Source organism: Haliaeetus leucocephalus, unplaced genomic scaffold (genome assembly GCF_000737465.1).
Source record: "Haliaeetus leucocephalus isolate CR32 unplaced genomic scaffold, Haliaeetus_leucocephalus-4.0 Scaffold170, whole genome shotgun sequence".
Lineage (NCBI taxonomy): Eukaryota > Metazoa > Chordata > Aves > Accipitriformes > Accipitridae > Haliaeetus > Haliaeetus leucocephalus.
In genome coordinates, this window is record NW_010972606.1 from 362,708 (window position 1) to 381,428 (window position 18,721).

At 43.5% G+C, this 18,721-nt stretch overlaps 1 protein-coding gene across 1 annotated transcript; it reads right to left on the minus strand.

Moving 5' to 3' along the window:
* Positions 1 to 333: 333 nt before the first annotated feature.
* On the minus strand, positions 334 to 16,034 carry LOC104829372 (NADH-cytochrome b5 reductase 3; the record flags this gene model as incomplete). Its single annotated transcript, XM_010563575.1, has 8 exons — positions 334 to 1,304; positions 2,897 to 2,996; positions 5,294 to 5,379; positions 5,517 to 5,600; positions 7,352 to 7,481; positions 8,854 to 8,960; positions 11,555 to 11,627; positions 15,891 to 16,034. Coding segments are annotated over 8 exons (897 nt in total), but the record flags the coding sequence as incomplete, so codon positions are not given.
* Between the last annotated feature and the right edge of the window lie 2,687 nt (positions 16,035 to 18,721).

An 18,721-nucleotide genomic window follows, 5' to 3' on the forward strand; every position in this document is an offset into this window, starting at 1 on the left:
CTGAATTTGCTGTCAGTTTGGTGACTTCTTAAGGCTGTTCCCATGCATCCTTAGCAAGCAAAACCCTTTGGAGATTTGCCTGAGCAAGACACACAGGCGGGTCCCCCGACTGTATACATACCGCATCCCAAGCTGGGCTACCTGCTGAAACCCACCCTGCCAATGAAACCTGAGCTCCCTTTGTTCCAAATCCATCTCTGGGAAACAAGAAACTAAAACTAGATCCAATTTTCACCCAGCATTTTTTTTTCACTGCACAGGACATGCAGAACACATGCTTTTGTACTCCTATGGCACCATCCACTATTCAAAAGTAAATGCAAAAGTTAGTATTTTTTTTTTTTCAGTATTCCACACACATACAAGCAAAAAATTCCAGCTATTTGTGGAACAGTGCACAAAGCTGCTTGCTTTCTGTAGCTTCTTTCATTGCCCAGGGATGAAAACTGTGACCAGCTGGAAAAGTGTTTGCATTTGAGAGGCTATGCCCAAATACAAAGCAAACAAATTTTGTGCTGCTGTCTACCTCTCTGTTTTGATTAACAAGGCAGCTTGAACAACTTCAGTCATAAATGGTTAACTGTCACCCTTCAACTGAACAAGCATCTTCTTTAAGCTTCTGATGTTGCAAAGATTATGCATACAAGGCAAACACTCCTGGCCCTCATACTGTAAAAGCTCTGTAAGTATTAAAATTTGGCGTAAGCAACATGAATAATCCAGCAAATTCCATATATTTTCATACTTCATACCATGAAATACTGGGTATGCACAGTGCTAGGAAGTAGGATATTACTGCCATTTGATTACAGTGCTAAGAAAAAGTGTAAATGAGTGTTTACTGCCCTAAGCAGCTATACTGTCCTCCCTTGAGACAGTATACAATATAGCCAAGCACTAGGCATGACTACCATTCCACAATACAGTTGTTTCTGTGCAACATACAGTACAGTTTTAGTACAGTTGAGCTTAAGTGTCTTACTTGCCAGAGATTCAGAAAAAATGAAGCATTTTTTAATGTAAATGTAGCTTCCCAGCACTGTGCATCAGCCATGTCTGTAGCTTTGTCCTGTTCCCCATTAAATGTTTTTTCTTCCCTTCTACACAAGATCAGTGAATTATCAGTCTTCTTTAGAAGGAGAACCTCATGTCCTTGGTGTAGCCCAGTTTGTCCAGATTGGGAATGCAAGCATACTGGATCATCGGAGGAGGTCCACACATGAGGATCAGAACATCGTTTTGAGGTGGGGGCAGGTGGTCTCTGATCATCTCTTGGTTCACAAATCCTTGGCTGTAGTCCCAATCTGTAAAAAAAAAAATGAAAGTAGGGGAAGGGGAACGAAGGAAAAAGGAGGAAAAGATAGATACAAGTCACTTTAGAATGAAGTGTGGGGGTCTGGGGTTTTTTTGTAACATTCTGGAGTGTAGCATTTGTACATTCCACTCACATTAGTGTCCCCAACACAGTTATGCTACATGGAAAAACCGTCACCTCTGCTTTTAAGATGCAAAACTGATGTATGGAGAAAACAAGGGCTAACTTTTAATAAAGCTTGCTAAAAGCACCAAGGAAATCTCAAGCAGAGCTGTGAACAGAAGGTGAAACTCTTCAGCTCCAGCACTGTGTAATAACAACATCCATCCTCCCTACCCCACTGTTTACAAGTTCACTAGGGGAAATCTAGCTGGTGAAGTTGTTCCTGGTTGGAACACTCACGGTGCTAATCAGTTAATACTAGGATTCAGGTTTACCCATCACATCTCCAGCCCTGGATGCAAAAAGCTGCCAACCCAAACCTTTGGACACAGTAAGACTGACACATTTTTCTCCCACAGATTATCCAAAAATTTCCAGGTTTGGTCTGGTTTGACATAGGGTAGTGAAAGTCTGCAGAACAGCATTGAGCGGGTCTAAGGAGGAACTTTTATGGCAACTGCTAAGATCAGTTCACAATTCATATATATCAAAGAAAAGGAAGAGTGATTAGAAATTCCAAAACACTAATTGCAGAAGATGACATGACAGCAACAGACTGTGGGGACAGCAAGACCCTTCCCCCCACCCTACCAGAGGTGTATTCTTGGTCACAAGGTAGGAGAAGGTATATAGTTTTTCCTCCTCTGCCCCAAACTACCAGTGAATAGGAGTATGAATCTAGCCTGATGTGGGTGGGTGTGATGAGGAATGGTAAGAAAGGAAACGACAAGGAATGACACAGAATCTATTGAACCTTTTCACAACAGCAGTAACTATTTAGCCTTTTCTTCCTCAAACTTGTACAGCTGAGGGAAGCACATTCAGCTGGTTCATCCTCTCACCTAGACCAGCCAACTGTATCACATTATCTTTAAAACTGGACTGCACCAAGCTGGAACAGTATTTTCATTGAGAAACACTGTTAATACAAAGCCAATTCCATTGCCTAGGAAGGAGATCAGCTACCATAACTGCCATACAGTGACAGCTAGGTAGGTGTCTGCACTTGGCCGCATCTCCGTGAGGTAACAGTGCCTCTGACACTCCCACTGCAGCTGCCTTAATGCATGCTCTAAACACAAGACAGTAAGATAGCACGTTATATTTATGTCTGTGGGGAAGAAGGAAAGTCACCTTCCAGAGTAAATAATGGTAAATATTCAGGTGTAGTCATGGAAGGAACACTGCACTGCCATTCACCTGAGGTGAGCTTTGTAGCATTGCAAACACTGCCTGATTACATCTAGGAGTTTCTGTGCATCACTGTGTGAAGAGTGATGCTACTGGATGCATTCAGACACAATTCATTAAGCAAGAAAGGAGCTCAGAAATATGAACAAGACATAGCATGTCTCCTGTCAAACACATGCATTATACTCATAACTTAAGCTTCAGTGGAACTAGCATGTTAGATCTTACTTTCAGGTGCTCTGTCCAGTGTGTACCAACACTTAAAGCGACCAGGATTCTGAATCTGGATCTCCTCTAGGTCAGAACGTAACAGGATATCCTTCTCCGTCTGCAGGGTAAGGAAAACAACGATTACGCTCTGCATTTGAGTACAGCCCTCAGATGACTACAGAGCATTAGCTACTCTACAGACCTATGAAATGAACGGATTATTCAACTCTATTTTACAGGCTGAAGAGAGCAAACACAAGTTATTTCATGACTATCCTGTGGCAGAGCTAATAAAAGGATTCATAACTTTCCCAAATCCTGACCATGCAATGCCTTCCCTCTAAAAAATAAAACAAAGCAAAACCTGTATCAAAACACAGAACTTTCTTGTTCAGAGAAGTAGTGGTAGAATCAGGAGAGTAAAACCCTCTTTTAGCACTCCTATTACAGAAAAAACTTTCATCAAAAAATAACCATGACTGCACACAGGTATCTCCCTACCCCTCCATACTGTGCCATTCAGTCAGGAAAATGCCAGGTTTTTCACCTTTGCCACTTCAAATTTCATCAGCACCGCCACACAGAGATTTCTTGGTTTTTTTAAACAGGATGTGGAACAAATAACCAAAAGGGTATCAAGTTGTGATTGGAACAACAAATATTACCCAGGGTATCAAGTTCTGCTCCTCCCTGATGCAACATAATTGAAGGCCAAAAGAAAGCCTTATTCCTGTAACAGCAGCTGCAGTTTGGGAAGGAGGGAAAAGGGTAGAGACTAAAAGTGGTACCATCCTCTGCCACCTTAATAATTCAGCACTGAGGACACCACTATGTCTGTAACTGTGGGGGAAAGGAGGAATGTGCCAGCAACTATTGCCGAGAAGGTGCCTATTTCTGGATCTGCAGTTACGTGTGTTCCAGAAAAGCTATTACGGGGTCTGACCAACTCAAAGCATGCTAGTCAGAAGCACAGTATGAGCCCACGTACATTGTCATCTGTAATCCAACACAGCTCTTTCAGGAAGGCCAAAATAAAAGATCAGCAAAACACGTATTAAAAAAAAAAAATCTAAATATTCAGTATTAAAAAACATCTAGTCTGCAGGCTTTCCTGACTGACCATTTGTCACGAGGCTGCTTTATATTTGTGCAGTTACTGGGTACGAGGACTCTTCAAAGCCAAGGATTGATGTTTGTTTACACAGGCTGTTGCTAATACACAGGCAACTGTTCCCCAAGTCCTCCCTGCAAGAAGCAGTAGGTTTTCTAGGTTGCTAAAGCAGCAGCTCTATCCCTGTAGTAGTCATTCTGAATTACTCATAGCAAATCCTGGCCCTTTTGCCCTGATCCCGACTGCACTTTATGCCAGCTCCTAGGGCTCAGCAGAGACCAGCTGCTGCAGCCGCACCAGCCAGCACCAGAGGGCACCAGCAGGGCTCTTGAGGAGGTCTTACTGGAATAAAGCATCAGAACAGGGCATCTGTTGGCACTTGGATCGTAGCTTCTGGGTAGAAAAATCTTGGTTTGTAATTCAGATATGGTACAAAAAACGAGGACACACTGAGTATCAGAGGAGAAAGGAATGACAGAGGAGAGCCTAAAGAAGCTAAAAAACACAGGCATGAAGTGAGGTTCACCACAAACAATGGCTCATAATCCAGAAACAAATACTTATGTTGATGGAGAAATTTAAAAGCAAAAGGATTAGCGCTAGAAGAACATCAGGCGAAGAAGGGGCATTGCAGTTCAGCAGCACAACACCATTTGGGTTGCCTGGTCATCCAAGAAATCTCTCGCAAGGATTCCATGGATAAGAGATCTTCCCTTTGTCCAGCATGGCAGTATGATACAACTCAAAGAGCAATAGAAACGCACAAAGAACTGACAGAGGAAATGGAAATGAAAGGAGACAGCCATGCAGAATCACAGCTCCATAGCCAAGGGAGCTGCTGGAGACCACTGTTAATTTTAGCCTCACCTAAGGTGTTCTCAAACAGAAAGATTCCACATACAAACCCTGCTGCAAAGTTGGGGAGTTACAATCGCTGAAGGAGACACATGTCCACCTCCTTGATGTTTCCACAAAGAGAGACAGCTTTGAAAGTCTGCCCAAAACAGTAACAACTTCCACAAAGGAATGTAGAGTTTTAAAACATTTATAAACTGGATTAGAAACAGAGCAATAAGACACAGGAAAGCGAGCATTAGCTGGGAGGGGAGCAGTATTTCTGTAGTAACATTTAAAAAACAATTCATTATAGTGCTTTTCTATGGGAAGTTTTCAACATCTCAGTTCACTTTTCCCCTCAGAGTTTGTATTTCTGTACCAGGCTTTCTCAGCAAGAATATAATTTGCCCAAGTGGAGTTCTGTTAGTTAACTAAAACTTTATAAAAAGAAAAAAGGACAGAATTACCTGATTAGCAAACAGCAGCTGACAAATGGTAGGGTCATCTTTGTCATTTATGATTGCTTTAATGATCTGCAGCATAGGTGTTATCCCTGAAAGAGAAAGGCAGGTCAATGATGCGAGAATGTGAAGGAGCAAAAGAAAGCACGAGTGAGCACATGAGAGAAAATATGAACAAATACATCTACCAGCTGTCAGAAACCAAGGATTAATCTTTATATATACATACCAGTCCCACCTGCAATCATCCCCACATATTTCACTTTCTTAGTAACCGGTTCAGCTTTCTTTTCAGGCCGAATAGCAAACTCGCCTGGAGAGAGAGAGGATGGGGAGCGGGGGGGAGAGAGAGAGAGATTGATGGAAAACATTGAAGAAAGCAGGAAACAGCGCCTGTGGTCCCTTCCCAGCCCATTCAGCTAATTGACTTTGTTCCAGCTCTGTCACACTTCCCTCTCCGTAAAGCAGGAGCAGGAAATGAGACAAAGGTGAAGAAGTCACAAATTAAAACAAATCCTGGAACATGGTTAGAGACTGTAAGACACGTGATGATAACAGCCGACACTGACATGGGTTATTGCTTACTCCTGACTACAGCATCAAGCCATCACTACCTGTACTTCTATTTGCTCATGTCCCGTACCCCCAGTGATATTCAGAAGCCCAGATTCTGGAAACAGTTCTACACAAAGGAATTAATCTGCTCAGGGAGTTTTTTCACCCCATGTAGATTATTTTAAGGGAAAACCTGAAATACGCAGGGTGTATTTTTTTTGTATATTTATCTCCTCTTTTTGAGCTGATTTGCCAGCTTCAGCCAAATCTCACAGAGTTTGAAATTGCCCAGAATGATGTATTTGTTGTATTCACACCTCTCTTCATCCAGGATAACATGAACACAATATACAAAGCTCTGGAAAACCACATCTCTGAGTTCTGCTGCTCACAAAACTGCCAGAAGGCTTTTGTGACACATTTGTGGCTGCACTATGCCAAAGTGAGATATTTTATATTGGCATAAAAGTACTTCCTACTGATAACATTCATCTTCACTTGGGAAATTAGCATTGCACAGCACATATACCAAGTGTTTTTATCAGTGTATAAACTGTGGCCATATAAGCAGGGAGCGAATTCCCTTCCTTGAGATTAGTATCAATAACAAGCACTTCGATAGTCACATAACAATCCCCCTCAAGATGGCTGTTGACTTAATTAAGACACTAGAAGTTTCTTTTGTGCAGAGATGCTAACAACAGAAAAGAATCCCCATGTCTATTGGGAGAGCACGAGTATACCGAGAGTATCAGCCCAAATAATAAATAGAGGTGATAGCTAAGGTTCGGTTTATGCAGTATGTGTAATCAAAATGTAGCCACAGACTTTCTGCCCCTCTGCTCCACTCTGGTGAGAGCCCACCTGGAGTACTGCATCCAGCTCTGGAGTCCTCAGCACAGGAAAGACATGGACCTGTTGGAGCGGGTCCAGAGGAGGGCCACAAAAATGACCAGAGGGCTGGAGCACCTCTCTTATGAAGACAGGCTGAGAGAGTTGGGGTTGTTCAGTCTGGAGAAGAGAAGGCTCCAGGGAGACCTTACTGCTGCCTTTCAGTACTTAAAGGGGGCTTTTAGGAAAGATGGGGACAGACTTTTTAGCAGGGCCTGTAGCAACATGACAAGGGGTAATGCTTTTAAACTAAAAGAAGGTAGATTTAGACTAGATATAAGGAAGAAAATTTTTGTGATGAGGGTGGTGAAACACTGGAACAGGTTGCCCAGGGAGGCTGTAGATGCCCCATCCCTGGAAACACTCAAGGTCAGGTTGGACGGGGCTCTGAGCAACCTGATCTAGTTGAAGATGCCCCTGCTCATTGCAGGGGGGTTGGACTAGATGACCTTTAAAGGTTCCTTCCAACCCAAAATCTTCTACGATTCTATGATACTATGATTCTATAAAAACTTGAACCCAGCCAGAAAAAACTGTGACCAGTGTTACTACTACTATATGATGTTTTTTTCTGTATTGTTTACTCTGGATAAACTATATCTTCCGAGTCAGTCTTGCCTTTTCCTTTGTAGACAAGTAGGCCACTTGGTCCTCTGAAGTCAATAGTATCCCCTATTTTCAGGCTGTCTAAGTATTGAGACATCTTCCCTCCATCAGGAAACTTCGGATGGACACTTCTAAAGTAGATCTGTTAAAAATAACAATGAAGCAATTAATCTCACAGCTCAAAGACGAGCATTTTCCCTTTAAATATTTAGGTACCCATAATCCTCATGCAAAGAATACAATCAGTAGATAAACACTACCAATGCAGATTTGACTGACAATAAAACAGAAGCACTGAGTTTTCTGAAAAAGATTAAAATGCCAGTCTTGCCCTAATTTTGATCAGATTGGACACAGACTGGCAATTTCTCCATTGTATTTCTGTAACATAGAAAATATATCTAAATAATCAGCATGATTTACACCCAAGTTCAAAAGGGGAAAAAAAACAAAGGCAGAAAAAACCCAAACAACCCAGCACTGTGATTTCAAACAGAAAAACTTCTGAGAAAGATCCCTGACAGCTCAGTTGCAAAGGGATATACCCAAACCACCTTCTTGGGATGCCGACTGTTTGCACCTCAAAGTTACAGTAACCAAAAAAGTGGATACCAACTAATTGAATATTCAACTGTTCACCAACAGGTATCAGTGGGTGTAGTTACATTGCTGGAACTGTGCTGGGGTTTGTTTTAAATCACATGGGTGTTAAAGACTTCAAGCTGAGACTAGCTACACTTTTACAAGAACAGCACCATTTGCATACATGGAGAGCCACAATGGGAAGAAGGAGTCTTGTGAAACATTTCTGAGTCAAATATTTAAATTTTTCCCTTGTCATGTCTTCTGTGTGCAACGCCATACTCATGAAGGTAAGTAGGTAGTAAAAGGCAAATTCATGTCTAGTTTCACAATAAACAAATAAAGTGTTATTAGTTGTGAAGAAGAAAAAAACTTAAGATTAAAATTCTAAGAGGAAATCCAGTGCAGATATTCAGGTTTTAAATTCCTGTCAGCTTTAAATATATTTGCTTAGTCTAGCTACCAAGAGATAAAACAAAAGGACATTATCACAAGATTCAATCATATTCTTGCCAATTAAATCAGTCATTCACACTGTCTGGATCAGTAATGATAATGATCACTGCTCTTAACAATCATAATGACCGTATTACATTAGCTTCAGAAGAAGCTGACAGTTCAGGCAAGGTTAATTCCTTATTTCAGAAGGATTAAAAAAGTGCGTGAACATCTGCAGGTCTGCACAGATTTTGGAAAACTGCAGTATGCAAATACAGAAAATCATGCAGCATCTCATGAGACACACTCACTAAAGAAGTGCTTGCAAATGCCATATGGATTGTAGGTAATTGCAGATCACTTGTTACAACAGTGGAACTCCACAGTGGCACATACTTGAACAGAAGGCAGCACATCAGACTACACATAGCACTGCAAGTGTAACGGTGGGCTCAGAAGTTGCCCAGCCTGGTAAAGGAGCATGACATTCTCACCTTGACAACAAGGTCCACAAAGCCCTTGTCACGATCACTGGAAACTGGAGTGTAAGGTCTGACAACCAGAGCTCCATCAATCCGTGCAGACAGGTAGATATGCTGTCCTGTACACAGGGAAGAAAAAAAGCAGTCTGCTTTCAGAAGATTTTTCTTTCAGTGGAGTTGTACTGAGTTGGCACGGACTGCAAATGGAGTCTCAAAGTTCTCCTAACCACCTTTTTTGGGGGCACCACTTTTTCCTCTCTTGTTTTCCTGTCCTTGTAACGCATTGGCAGAGTTGTTAACCATGCACAGATTCAACCTGGAGGGGCAGACAACTCCAGTGCTAATTTTATATGTCAGTCATATCTGTTCTGATAGCTTCATGCATTTACATTTACCAAAGCCCTAACTGTACGTGAGATCTTGCAAAAGATGTGATATGTCTCTCCCATACAGACACGTAAAAAGAACAAAGAGGAGAACCATCAAGTGCTGTTCACACTTCTTTATTAACCTGTTAGTTATAAACTGTTACAGTTTAGTTACAGCTGTGTTTACAACTGTTCTTACTTTGACCACAGATCGTTCATGTCTACCAGGAAGCCATCTAGCTGCCATTGCTAAGGCTGCCTAGACATAAAGCACTTTTCTAACCCTGCTATTCCTCCAGCTTAACATTTGAATGTAGCGATCACGTTTCAATGTCACACATTCACTGAACTCTACAATAGTTTCTTTTCTCAATGTCTATGTTTCTGATGAAAAAAAACTAAAATTAACATCTTTGAAAGGTTTTCCTATAAAATTCCAACACCCTGAAGAGACCCAAATGAAGAATACCTGGGGGGAGATTTGGGTTTTGTTATTTTATCACCACTAGGTCAACAGAACAAACTATCTCTTAAGATGAATGCAGCTCTCCAAAGATGGTGCAGCTCCTCTGCCTGTTACGGGAACACAAAGAGGAGGTTTTACTGGGAGCTGGTTTGCCAAGCTGGAGGGCCAGTGAGGCAAACCAGTAGGTGAATGAGGATGTGCTACCTGGTGACTTGGGAAATGAGCAACCATACCTCACTTGAAGCTGTACACGGACATAATGCAAGGGTGATTCAGATAACCCTCTCAGCAAAGCCTATACACATCTGGCAGCACACGTTTGCTGCTAGGGAAGACCTCAGGGGAGCTGCAGGAGCAGCCTCTCATTCCTCCTCCAGCCAAGGGGTGGCCTTGGAACGGGCCCATGGGGACCACTGCAGACTGAAACTGGGCGGACAGGACCGCTGCTGGGGCATGCGTCACGACTTAGTACAAATTCAAAGAAGGTGCTCCTCCCAAAGGGAAAACATGCCTTACGCTTTTACTGTTGTGGTTTAACCCCAGCCAGCAACTAAGCACCACGCAGCTGCTCAGTCAGTTCCCCCCCACCCAGTGGGATGGGGGAGAGAATCAGGAAAAAAAGTAAAACTCTACGCCAGCTGAAAGGAGGACATCCACACTGACAGGACAGCAGCTGGCAGCCTCTGCATGGGGCCATACACAATCGCACTCTCCCTCAGAGTGAATCGCGTTCTTTCCTGTAACGCTCCAGCTGGTGGTAAAAGCGAAATGCTGGGGCTGGACTAAACATCCAGGCCAGTATCTGTCCCACGGCTGCCAAGCCTGCTGCTCCCAGCTGCTGCTACCACCCTCACCAGCCTTCAGCCATCTTTGCTTCCCCAGTCTGCCCAGTAAACCACTCCCTCAGTCACCCCCAGATTAGCCCGTGCAGAGCACCTTCGAGATCACGACTGCGCTGCTCCCGGGACTGTGCGGGGCAGGCACGCACCTCCTCGGGCTACGCTGAAACAACTGGCTGATTTGCCCTGACTTTTTACTAAAACACTGGAGGAAGCCGTGGCATCCAGCCGGCCAAATTCCCCCCAGACGGCTCCTTTTCTGTTGGCGTGTAGGACAAGAACAATGACAGATGTGAGACAGCTCACTCCTCAATGTTCATTATGGGCAAGGGAGGGAAACTAGCTTTGCCCTCATGACTACTTAACAGGATCAAGAGAATAATATATCCCAAACAAGAGGGAATCTAAACACGATGGACTGTAATGCTGGAAAGGTGCTGAGGACTACCGCGAAGCACTTGATCCACAGATCACTGCAACAGGTTCTTAAGGCAGAAGTCCCTATTAAACACAAGCCACAATTAAATGCTTTTTATATAAGCAGTAGGAAACAATAGCACTAAGCTATTATGGAAGGCAACACGCCACATGGCAAGGCCTAAGGAAACATCTACCCCATGGTGATTAAGAAGTTCCATGAGACTGGCTGCAAATTCAGAAGTGAGCAGATCATCTGGTAAACCGCATGTGTTAGAGGAGGAGCAGCTGAGCGCACTGCCTCAGGGGATGGAAAGGGACCACAGAGACCAAGCACCACAGGAATAACACACACTGGAAAGTCAAGACTGGAAAAATACAAGTAAAGACCAGTCTACTGTCTTTACAGAAACAAGCTGGATGTACACTCTGTAAGTACACAAGATTTCAGATCCTGCAGATGACTCACAGCATGAGAATAATCTTGCAAAGCTCTAAATACTGGCTCAAGCCATGTGGACAGTATTTGAAATTCAACAGTTCAAAATGTAGGAAAAAAATCCCCACAAAATCTCTTATAGTATACTTAACAACACATCTCAGTAAGGAAAGTCAGAACGTACCTACAGGCAGACCCAGAATGTGATCTATGGAAGGGAGAGCAAATCGAAATCTTCTTGTGTCATGACTAACTTCCTGAAAGAGGAAAATAAAAAGAACAATCAATCAGCTATGTTGTTGGGATTTAATGTTTGTGATTTCACTTGTAACACCGATACGCTAGTCTGGCTTCCTGCAGGATTAAATATTTTGGGAAGAGCAGCATCCTAACTGAGATTTTTGCATAATGCAAATATGAACTCCTCTGAAAACAGCAATCCAGCAGAGGTCAACTTTTCATTCAAACTCCCTGAAAACTTAAATTTATCTCAAAATATTTTGAGAAGTAATACAGAAGAAGAAATAGAAATAAAAGACAAATGCAAATATGGTTTTGATGTATATTTAAATGTGAATAGCAAAACCTGATAAAATACTTACATACAGATTAAGACTAAACAATAACTTTCTCAGTAGTATGAACATTTACATTGCCTTCTGTGAGAAGGCCACAAGATAAAAATTAATCAGTTCTTCAGTTCTCATTTAAAGTTTAAATATGCAGGAGTTCAAGGCCAAAAATTTTGATTTTGAAGTCTCAAAATCAAACGAATTAACCATTTCAATGTAGATGATTTCAGAAGACACTAGTGGATGTCAAGAAAATCAGGAAGTAGCAACCTGGTCCCCTTTGCTATGCTAAGAGCCTTAAAAATATTTTCTCTGTAAAAATTGAATTAATTCTTAACTAAAATTGAAAAGAACACTCTATCTAGATAAGAACTTCATTATAAAAGTATTACGGAGTCCAGCTGGGATAATTATTCTGATCTTTTACTAGGAAAGTCATATCTTGAATAAAATGTTTGTAATGAGTAAATAAAATGTTATTTCTTATACTATGCAATTTTTATCTCTTAAAAATCAGGTCACATTCATGGGACTGAAAAGACAGCAAAAAAAGACAGAAACATCATACAGCCTAATGCCTCATCCAATGACTTTCTTTTTTTAAAGCCCTATGGGACATAACATCCCTTCTAGAGAAAAATTCATAAACATCCTATAAAATATTGTAACCCTTTTTTTGTTTGGTTTTTTGTTTTTAAAGTAACCAAGGAATCTGTCTTCATTTCTCATCACAGTTCTAGTCTTCCCTTATGAGTTCTGGTCACACCGATGAAATTTTCTTCACAATAAATCATTTTAAGGTAAATGCAGAAGAAAGAAGGGAATCGAGTAGCAGTCTAAAAAGGGCTTCTCTGTACTTATGTCTATTCAGGAACAGTAACTGCCATTGAAAATTCCACTAGAATGACAGCTAATGTGGACTTAACGCTGTTACTCTCACACTGACCGCTGCTGTTTCTGTATGGAAATTTCAGCACAAGCTTCACTACTTCAAAGCTCAATTTTGCCAATAATCTTTTAAAATGCTGTCTTTAACAGCATGCAGAAAGAACAAATTCCCAGTTAATCATCTCATGAATTAAAGTTGAGATAGCTTGGCCAAGTGGCCAAGACACTGACCATGCCATTCAGCAAGTCGTTAGTCAAGGCCAGATTAAAGACAGCCTTAAAACAGGACAAAGAAGCCACTTCCAGTATGGGGGCATCTCCACAGCATTCCCCAATGCCATCATCTGGCAGCAGCCTAAGCCCTTGGCCTCCAGATACCAGCACGTATTTCTGTCTCAAGTAGCAGGTGCTGTGGAGTCTTCCACGCTCGCAACTGCAAATGCAAAGCTGGAGAACAGTTTTTGCAGGCTGGTGCTTTGCTGAAGCCACTGAAAGGCAACAAATGAATTATGCTTACCACCACAAAAAAAAACCCTGAGGTTGTCGGCTTTTTTAAGGCATAAAATAAATTAGCACACCTAACCATATTATGACAGTTTTTTCCTATGATAAAACACTAGAAAGCAGCCTTGTGACCCCTATTTCTCCATTCAACAGACGGGAGGTATGGCATACCCAATTTGGGCAGATGTTAACATTTCAGCTGGTGGGTAAAAGGCAGACAGCGGGTAGAGGAAGAAAGGCTTCTGCTCGCAACAGGTCGACAACATGGTATGTTCGATTTCCAGCTCTCATACGCAAAAATCTAAGCTGTGTTAACAGATACTTATATGTCAAACTAGGCATTCTCTAGACCAGTGCTTTTCAAACTTTAGACTGCAGACACCTAAACACTGTTGCTACGTAACTGTGGAATCCTTCTGAGATTTCACATACGTGTATTGCTGTATGGCAGCCCAGTACATGCAACTCGGTCTTCCGTTGCCACCACCAGCCCATTTTCTTGAGCTGTGAAATCAGTCTAAGCAGTTCCTGCCACCTCCCTTCCTGGTCAAGCTTCTTGCTCCTTTGCTTGGGCCACAGTCCACTAAGAAAACTTTCTGTAAGGCCATACTCTCGACTATATCATCAAAATACATCAGGTTAAAAACTACAACCCCCACAACAGGGAGTTCATTTGTTCCTTTTTTGTTTTAAACACAAAACATTTTGGTGCTCTGCCAGTGAAGGTACCAGCAGCTTCATAGTCACAAAAAGGGAATAAATACCAACATGGTAATAGGAATAACAGAAACTTTTAAAATATGAGGGTCTTTAGCTAGGCTGGGCACTAGGTAAAGGCAAAACCAGCGTACTGAAATTCCTCTTGCAATGGAAGGTAAACTCTAGCCAACCACACAGATGTCTTGAGTAGGGTCCACAACCACACCGAGAGCACAATTCTCCTCCCAAGTTAAAACATTCTTGTGTAATGACAGGTGGGTTTAGATTACAGTTCTCATCTACTTCAAATTTAATAGCTTGTAAAATACAAACTGAAGCATGTCAGAAAGACTCTGACTAATTTCATCTTTCACAGACAGGTGGATATGGCAATGTTGAGAAGTTTAATACCAAAGATCAGAGTGTTTGCACCAGATTTTTGGCAGGATGTTAGAAACTACTAGCACTTACTGTACCAAATTATTTTTTTCAAAATTAACTTCTGTTTCCAGGACACATTTCCCATTTAGGCAAAAAATTACAAACATCCATCAGTCAATATTCTCAGTTGATCAAGGTACCCCTTGCAGCAGCATTTGACCTGGTTATGTAAGAGCTGTTCCTCCATCCCAAGGTTAAAAAAGCATGTAAAAAATAAAAAGAGTGAGAAGAAAATCAGTATTTAGCCAAAAAAAAATCAAGTGAACTGTGAACTCTCTTCTGCTACAAACTAGCAGAAACCTGCAAGTAGCTTGGTTCTCAGAAGCATGTGCACTGCCTCAAGCTTCCCTCCCCTCCTGCAGCTCAGGCAGACTGTACCTGCCACCACGTGCTACAGGTCTCACGCAAAAGTCGGGAGTATATAATAATAGCATTGTTGCAGTAGATATGGGAAATAAATTCAGTAAGTACACACAGGAAATAAACTCAGTAATGCCACCCAGCCCAAGCCATGAGGAAGCTTTCAGTTCCCACGAAACTAGGACTCGGAATGACAGTAACCATTTTCTTAGACAGAACAAATGAAAGCCAAGCTATCAGTGCACTCCCTATACCTCAAACAAAGCTCTGTGCCAGTCCAAAGTGCTTTTCATTGAAATTCTTCTGATAACTCTCTGACTAGCTCATTGACTTAAAAAGTCAACACTAAATATATCTTGAAAAGCAAAGATTTCTCTCTCATGCATTTGATGGTGAGTTTATCCAAGGGAAATCCGGACTTTTCACCTTTCATGGCTTTGGTCCCCTTCCTGCAAGTTGAGTTACCAACTCCTGATAGCAAGATCAACTCCTGAAAGGGTCATGGCTTTCCTCTAAAAACCCAGTTGAGCAGCCCAGGAGGTACAGAACAGCTTCTACTTTTAACAGAGAAAAAGAAGCTGAGACAGCTCAGGTGCTGTCAGGACTACACCATCTAAACACCTTTCTTCCTGTAACACATTAGAGTACAAATTCCAATAACATGAATCAGTACCAACATAGTTCTGACAACTACTATGCTGAATGCTACTGACCATGAAAAAACTGCCTGCTCTGCCTGACAGCATGACTTCTGTCTTATAGCCAATCTAGTAGTGCAGAGTTTAGGAATTTCTGCTGATGTACTCCATGACATGAGACACACCTGACAGAAACTATGAGTTTGGTCATTTCTAAAGCAGCGTTCTCCTCTCTAACTTGCTTGGAAACAAACTGCTTGCAGAACCCAGTTATACTAGGCAAGGAACATTTAGAAAGAAGTCCTTTCCTTAAAATACAAGTATTTGCCCTGCTGCAACATTACCCAAGATTTAAGATGCCATAAGTATTTCACAGTATCCATGGAGAAATCATGCTCAGCACTGTACATGCACTTACCTCCTTATCAATCAGCCTCAACGCATACTTCAGTTCAGGATCCTTCAGAGTAATCGCAGGATGGGGATTCTTGAACAGCCTCAGGAAGGTGGCATAGATAAACCGTACTGGGTATGTCACAAGCCAACCCAACTGCAGCAATACAGAAAGAGTGTTAAGACACGTGTGTATAACAAGAGAAAGTTATTTTGGTGAGAAGGAAGATGGTAGCATGACATGACAATCTAACCACCCAAAAAATGTGGTTTTTTGTACCGATATGAGCAGGAGGAGGAAGTATTAAAAAAACACCAGCCAGTGTAACAGACAAATTTGCTTTATGAATACCTGACGTTACTCCTACATTGAGGCACTTGGCATACCGGCAGAGGGTTACCAAACCCCGCAGCTCGACAGAAACAAGGCTGTCACAGCTCCACGTCCCCAGGTCCAACCATTAGCAAGGCTGAGCAGGCATGTACATGGACACGCATACACAAAGCGTGCCCAAATATACGTGTGGCTGGCCACACTGATCAACACAGACAGATGCTCACAAAAACAGTATCGATGGCCTCATCCTGCTCCCCTCCCTGACTGATAAGGATGAAGGTCCATTATTGGGAAATACACATACATGCATGTGTACAAGGTGGATCCAGCAGTAGCTGGCTTAGTCTTCGCAGCAGCTATCCCCAGACTCCAGTCTCCCCAGTTGCTGGCATCTGGATGTAGAAGCCGCTGTTGCACAGACCCCTTCATACACCATCATGTGTGCTGTGGACCCCCGAGTAACTGGGGGTCTCACACTTGACCACAGACTCCACTGTCTCTCTGGCAACTGGCCAGGACCCGTGGCCCCTCCAGCGGCCAGTGCCTTCGGTGGTCTCACCCTCAGAGATGCACGTACGCCTGCCTCCCAGGCCACCTCGCCTACTTCCTGGCTAGTCCGTCTTGATCTTTGCTAGCCATCACACACTCATGCTGAGTGCTGGCACCACAGACACACAGGCCCTCCGACCCACCATCTGGCTCCAGGTACTGGTGCTTACACCTCCACGCAGATACGTGCGTGCAGAACAGCGTCCCTTCCCCAGGAAGGCAGCCATGGAGGAGTTTAACGAGGACACGGGACAGACTCCGCTGACGGGTCGCAAGACACAGCCAGACAAGGGTACACACACAGCAGACCTGTTTACGCAGGGTCAGTCCTTTTTAACCCTTTATCCTTTTATTTTCCCCGCATTTGTTCCTCCCCAAATGGCCTCGATCCCTGCCTTTGGTTCCTCCCCTTAACATCTCACAACCCCACACGCTCAACCCCTGCATCCCGTGCCCCCGCCCTGGCCTGCAACGGGAGCCAGCCCCCCACTGATGTGTGCAGACAGGGGTCACCCCTGGCCCACGGGGCAATGGCTCCCCTAGACAGCTCTGGGAAGGCTGGGGCTCATTTCTGGGAGTGGGTTATTGGGGCTCCCCCACCTGCCAGCGTCTCTGTGCTCCTTTGCGTGCATGCATGTAGAGACAAGCCTTCACAAGTTGGCTGCTCTCCTGTGATGGGCCTGGTAGTAGCTGGGTCAGGGCATCACCCCGGTTCCCCACCCACCGTTGTGCCTCTGTGCTCCTCGGTGCGTGCAGGTGCAGACAGGCCCCTCAACCACATCACCTAACGTGCACCACTGCTTTGGGCCTTTTACATCACAGCACTTGGAGGCAGATGAACACATGGTCATTGTCGTGGTTTAACCCCAGCCAGCAACTAAGCACCACGCAGCCGCTCACTCACTCCCCCCCCACCCAGTGGGATGGGGGAAAAAATCCGGAAAAGAAGTAAAACTCCTGGGTTGAGATAAGAACGGTTTAATAGAACAGAAAAGAAGAAACTAATAATGATAATGATAACACTAATAAAATGACAACAGTAGTAATAAAAGGATTGGAATGTACAAATGATGCGCAGGGCAATTGCTCACCACCCGCCGACCGACAACCCGCCAGTCCCCGAGCGGCAATTCCCCGCCCCCACTTCCCAGTTCCTATATTAGATGGGACGTCACATGGTATGGGATACACCGTTGGCCAGTTTGGGTCAGGTGCCCTGGTTCTGTCCTGTGCCCACTTCTTGTGCTCTGGTTGGGCAAGAGAAGCTGAAAAATCCTTGACTCTAGTCTAAACACTACTGAGCAACAACTGAAAACATCAGTGTTATCAACATTCTTCGCATACTGAACTCAAAACATAGCACTGTACCAGCTACTAGGAAGACAGTTAACTACATCCCAGCTGAAACCAGGACAGTCATGTAGCCTGCTGCAGGGATAAGCTTCACCCCCGAGGTTAAAGCCCCAGAAGACGGGAGCAGGTTACGCCCCCACACCACAGCACCCTCTCCATCCCCAACACCACACACAGTCTGCCTAGCCAGGAGAGACCGAGCGGTCACACCAGCCCAGGAAAGCACAGAAGAGACCACACTGCTGCAACTACAGCTGTGCAGACAAGATGGAAGGACGACATCACCTCCCCAGCCCAGCGCCGTACGCCTCAGGCGCTTGGTGGGTCTATGGGATTGAAGATGGGTCACTCACAGAGCACAAGTGCAGAGCCTGCCGGGATCATGCTCAGCTAGAGGCCCGTGCCTTCGTTTCTAGTGCCTGTTCCCAGGGACAGTCCTCTGTTTGCGAGGTTAGAGCACTACAACAGCCTACAAAGTCACCTGTGTAAGCAGACTTGGTCCTAACCTAGGACAGGAGAATACACTGAACAACTAATTATAAAAATCCTCTCCAACTCTGTAATTTATTATTCAATGCTTTAACAGAGGGGAGAGAGAGAAAAAAGCAGCAAATACT